A 4,499-nucleotide genomic window follows, 5' to 3' on the forward strand; every position below is an offset into this window, starting at 1 on the left:
AAAAAGTAACTCAGATATTTTCTTGTAAATTAAAAAAGTAATGCGTTACTTTACTAGTTACTTGAAACAAGTAATCTGATTACGTAACTCGCATTACTTGTAATGAGTTACCCCCAACACTGCTGATTACTGTCAGTAGTGTTTATGCAGGAATTGTCTGTCCATATGTTAGCAGCTGACTGAAGTCTGTTTAAAGGGATTTAGCTCTGAGGCATGCATGAGTGCACAGAGGCATAGAAGAGAGGATGTGCAAGATTAGAAGAAGAAAAAAAACATGCATTTGAGAAAGTTGAGCTCTGTCTACTGTGAACTGCACTGGTCATTGTGTAAAAGTGATGTCTGATTGACAAACTAATGCCATGTGAACTGTTGCTGTTTGTAGATTGTCCGGCTGTATGGTGACAGAGGAAGGCTGTTGTTACCTGTCTTCAGCTCTAAATTCAAACCCCTCACATCTGAGAGAGCTGGATCTGAGCTACAATCATCCAGGAGAATCAGGAGTCAAGCTGCTCTCTGATTTACTGAATCATCCAAACTGCACACTGGACAAACTCAAGTATGTTGAACATGTTTACGATATTTAAATATGAGAATCTTAATGTGCTGTGAAATGATTCATTTATTATTTTTTTAAGCAAGAAAAGTGCTTCTACTATTAACTCTTTCCCTGCCAAACATGGAATTTTCCGTGTTTTCACTGTTATACGCTAGGGGGTGCTATTACGCATCTCCTGAATGAGTCTAGAAAGTGCCGATCAAAAACACAGACCAGGAAGATGCAGAAATGAGTGATCTCATATGTAAGCATATGCATATGAAAAATAAGGCGATCATCAACACTAATCGCATATAAATGAAAACTGCATAATGTTACAGAGTGAAATTTAAATTCAGAAAGTGGTAAAGGCCTGTGGAAGCAATCTACTGCATCTTTGCTTTAATAATATTACTGAATATGATCCAGATGTAGTATTTGATAAAAATGCGATTTTCTCATTTTTTTGCTCAAATTGTTGCTTTTTTATTAAACCTACCTACATTCAAGTGCTGATAAAAAAAACAAAGCTTGAAGCTAGAATTGTTTGAAAGTAGAGGGTCTGATCTTTATTTTGATGTATTGCATGTTCAGATATTCATACATATTTTTTCAAAAACGCTGGCGGGGAAAGAGTTAAGGTGCTTTTATAGTGTTCTTGCGGTTTTTGATGACGCATGAGACAGAGAAGTACAGTTGACCAGTGTTCCATATTTTTTTGGTTTTTATATTAAAAAAGTGGTTCCTACTTAAAATTCTATTAATTAAATAGCAATCAAAAGGACTATAAAAACATGGATGAGTGTGTCGCATCAAACTTGTTGACATCAAACTACTGCGAGAGCGAGAGAGCAAATTGCGCGAGCGAGATTACGAATTGCTCTCGCGGTAAGTGTTAAGTCCTTTCCACACTGAGCGCGAAAAAGCGAAACAAATATCGGACGCGATGACGCACTGGAATAAAACAATTTTCTTGTTGATTCTATAGATGCTTCCACATAGACCGCGAACATTCGTGCACCGAAAATTCAAATGTTTTTTTTTTCGAACCAGTCCGACAAATCTTTTCAATTTCGCAAAGCGAAAACACAGGCCGTCCAATAAGATTTGAGCTAGTATCACGTGACCAGAGCAGCTGTTGTTGCACAAAAAGGCAAGAGTGGTGGCGCTGTTTCGAAAACCAGTGTAAACAAACACAGAAGAAGAGAATCCCGGATAAGAGAAGAGTGGAAGCTGATTTCTTGTTATCGTTGGTATTTGAGAACAGATTTATTCTCACATGCTAAACAAACACAGAAGAAGAGTATCCCGGATAAGAGAAGAGTGGAAGCTGATTTCTTGTTATCGTTGGTATTTGAGAACAGATTTATTCTCACATGCTCTTTATATAGAATAACATTTCTATTAATTGTCCACTGAATTATGTGATCTGTAGAGCACCGTCCGTTTTCTTCCACATGCGCGAGTGTTATGAGTCAGAGCGCGTTAACTCTTTCTCTACACATGAAATATGAAAGCATATAGACATGATTATGACGATATATTTTCTGTATGTGTTTTGTATGCAGCTCATGGTGTTTTTATGGCAATAAAGGATGTTTATGACAAATTTTAGCAGTGTAGCGTTATTAAACATACAAAGAGTGCATGTGTCTGCTTATTAATCAAAATCAACTAGATCACAACTGAAAGTTATTACAAGCACTCAAGTGTAGCTTGATGGTAATTGTACTTCTAATTCTATTTTAAGATTTTAAGAAATTTAATGCTGTATATTGAGCGGATGATGTTAAATCCATTTACGAGATACGTATCTGAGGAAAAATGCATTGTTGGTCAGCGCCACCTAGCATGCAGGCGTGAATTAGCAGAAGGCGAACAATCGTTTAGCGTTCGGTGTGAAAGCACCGTTCGTCTGCAATTCGCCTCACTTTTTCGCATCAAGCTCAGTGTGGAAAGGCCTTTAGGCTTTGATGCAGAGTTTGAGCCCCGGTCCTGATGCAAATACTGGGTCTTCTCATACAGTTTATGTTACTCAGTTGAATAAAAAGAATCTGTGAGGATTATGTTTAGGGTTAAGGGGCAGAAAATATATTTAGCTATTTAATGTAAAAACAGTAGATGTTAATAGCAAAAAACCCCACGAAAAAACTGATTACTGATACTGACTGTATAACATGCAGAATGTGACACTGTGTTTGTTTTATAGTGTGGATCATGGAGGAGAGTTCAGGATTACAGCAGGACTACACAAATGTATGTCTACACACACAAGCGTGCACACACACACCCCTTCAGTGATTGTTGTTGTTATAAATCTGATTATAAATCTTCTTGTGTTCAGATTTCTGTGATCTCACAATGGATCCAGACACAGCAAACACTAAGCTCATTCTGTCTGAGGAGAACAGAAAGGTAACATTTGTGGATGAGGATCAGCCGTACCCAGATCATCCAGAAAGATTTAATAAGCGTCCTCATGTCCTGTGTAGGGAGCGTCTGTCTGGACGCTGTTATTGGGAGTCTGAATGGAGTGGACAGGCTGATATATCAGTGACATATAAAGGAATCTGCAGGAAAGGAAAGGGTGCTGAATGTGTGTTTGGATTCAATGATATCTCCTGGTGTCTGATCTGCTCTGATGAGCCATTTGCTCTCTGGAGCGATTATCGTCACATTGACACACGTGTCACTTCAGGCTCCTGTAGGAAAGTCGGTGTGTATGTGGACGTTTCGGCTGGCACTCTGTCCTTCTACAGCATCTCTGACACACACACACTAACACACATATACACGTTCAACACTACATTCACTGAAACGCTCTATGTTGGATTTGGATTCATGATTCATGATTTGAACTCCACACTGACTCTGTGTCGGAGTGAAAAGCCTGCAAACAATGCCACAGATGTCACAAGTGAATGAAACGAATGCTTTCACTTTATATACCTTTAACATATATGCAAATGCACTCAATTAAATGTGTAGGCTCGCGTATATTTGCACAAAATCGGATTTATCTTTCAAACAATGTTTCTTTAACATTTGAACAAGGAATTAGTAGGATAGTAAAATGTTTTCTTTTGTATTAATGCTGAATAATGTCCTGCTCCTCGTCCTTTTACATGTGTGTTTGCCTCAAATCTTAAATCTAAAATTGTCGGGTTGGAAATCAACAAAGTAGATTATTTTTATCACAACATGATAAACATGAACATTTTTATGTTCTGGAATACTTAATTCTCTGGTTGGTTTTAATTGTTGTAATCACTGTGGTGCATCCAGTTGGAATGCAATAAAGATTTATTCTCCACTTAAGCTGTGTGTTTATGTGGTTCTAAAAAAAACTACAGCATGATTAAATAATAAAGCATGATTAAAATATTAATGTAACATTTAGAACTATATTAAGTAGTTAAATCTACAACTGAAGCCTAGAAATGCATCTAGTATATACTATAACTATATTCAATACAAACAGCCATCATATTAAGAGAAGTCTTGTTTCACGCATGGTTCAAACTCACTGCCATATTGCCAGGAGGGTATTCCTGAAAGCAGGTTAAAGGGGTCATATGATGCGATTTCAATTTTTCCTTTCTCTTTGGAGTGTTACAAGCTCTTGGTGCATAAAGAAGATCTGTAAAGTTGCAAAGAGTAAAGTCTCAAATCCAAAGAGATATTATTTATAAAAGTTAAAGAGTCAATCACGCCTACCTAAAACGGCTCGTTCTAATACGCCCCCACATGTCTACGTCACGATCTGGGAAGATTTGCATAACGCCGCCCAAATGTTAACGCAAAGAAAGAAATAAAATAACTTTTACTCGCTGTAGTATTGTTGTTGCCGTGTGTTTCGTTGTGAAAGCGAAACTACTTTGTTTGGCCTTCCAAAAGAGGACGATATCCGCTTCGTCATGCCTGGAGCTGATCCGTGCTGGTCGCTGAGGAAATACATCAACTT

General features: G+C 37.7%; 1 protein-coding gene across 3 annotated transcripts in view; it reads left to right on the forward strand.

Moving 5' to 3' along the window:
- The window catches only part of LOC107685386 (NACHT, LRR and PYD domains-containing protein 12-like), a 21,836-nt gene extending 17,995 nt beyond the window's left edge, over positions 1-3,841 (forward strand). For all 3 annotated transcript variants that reach the window (XM_016481950.1, XM_016481949.1, XM_016481951.1), the window contains exons 7-9: positions 383-556; positions 2,745-2,791; positions 2,880-3,841. In XM_016481950.1, the coding sequence (XP_016337436.1) occupies positions 383-556; positions 2,745-2,791; positions 2,880-3,460 (802 nt within the window). In that variant the 3' untranslated portion in view covers positions 3,461-3,841. The remainder of the gene's footprint in view (positions 1-382; positions 557-2,744; positions 2,792-2,879) is intronic.
- The last annotated feature ends 658 nt before the right edge of the window (positions 3,842-4,499 follow it).

This window comes from Sinocyclocheilus anshuiensis, unplaced genomic scaffold (genome assembly GCF_001515605.1).
Source record: "Sinocyclocheilus anshuiensis isolate Anshui unplaced genomic scaffold, SAMN03320099.WGS_v1.1 scaffold982, whole genome shotgun sequence".
Lineage (NCBI taxonomy): Eukaryota > Metazoa > Chordata > Actinopteri > Cypriniformes > Cyprinidae > Sinocyclocheilus > Sinocyclocheilus anshuiensis.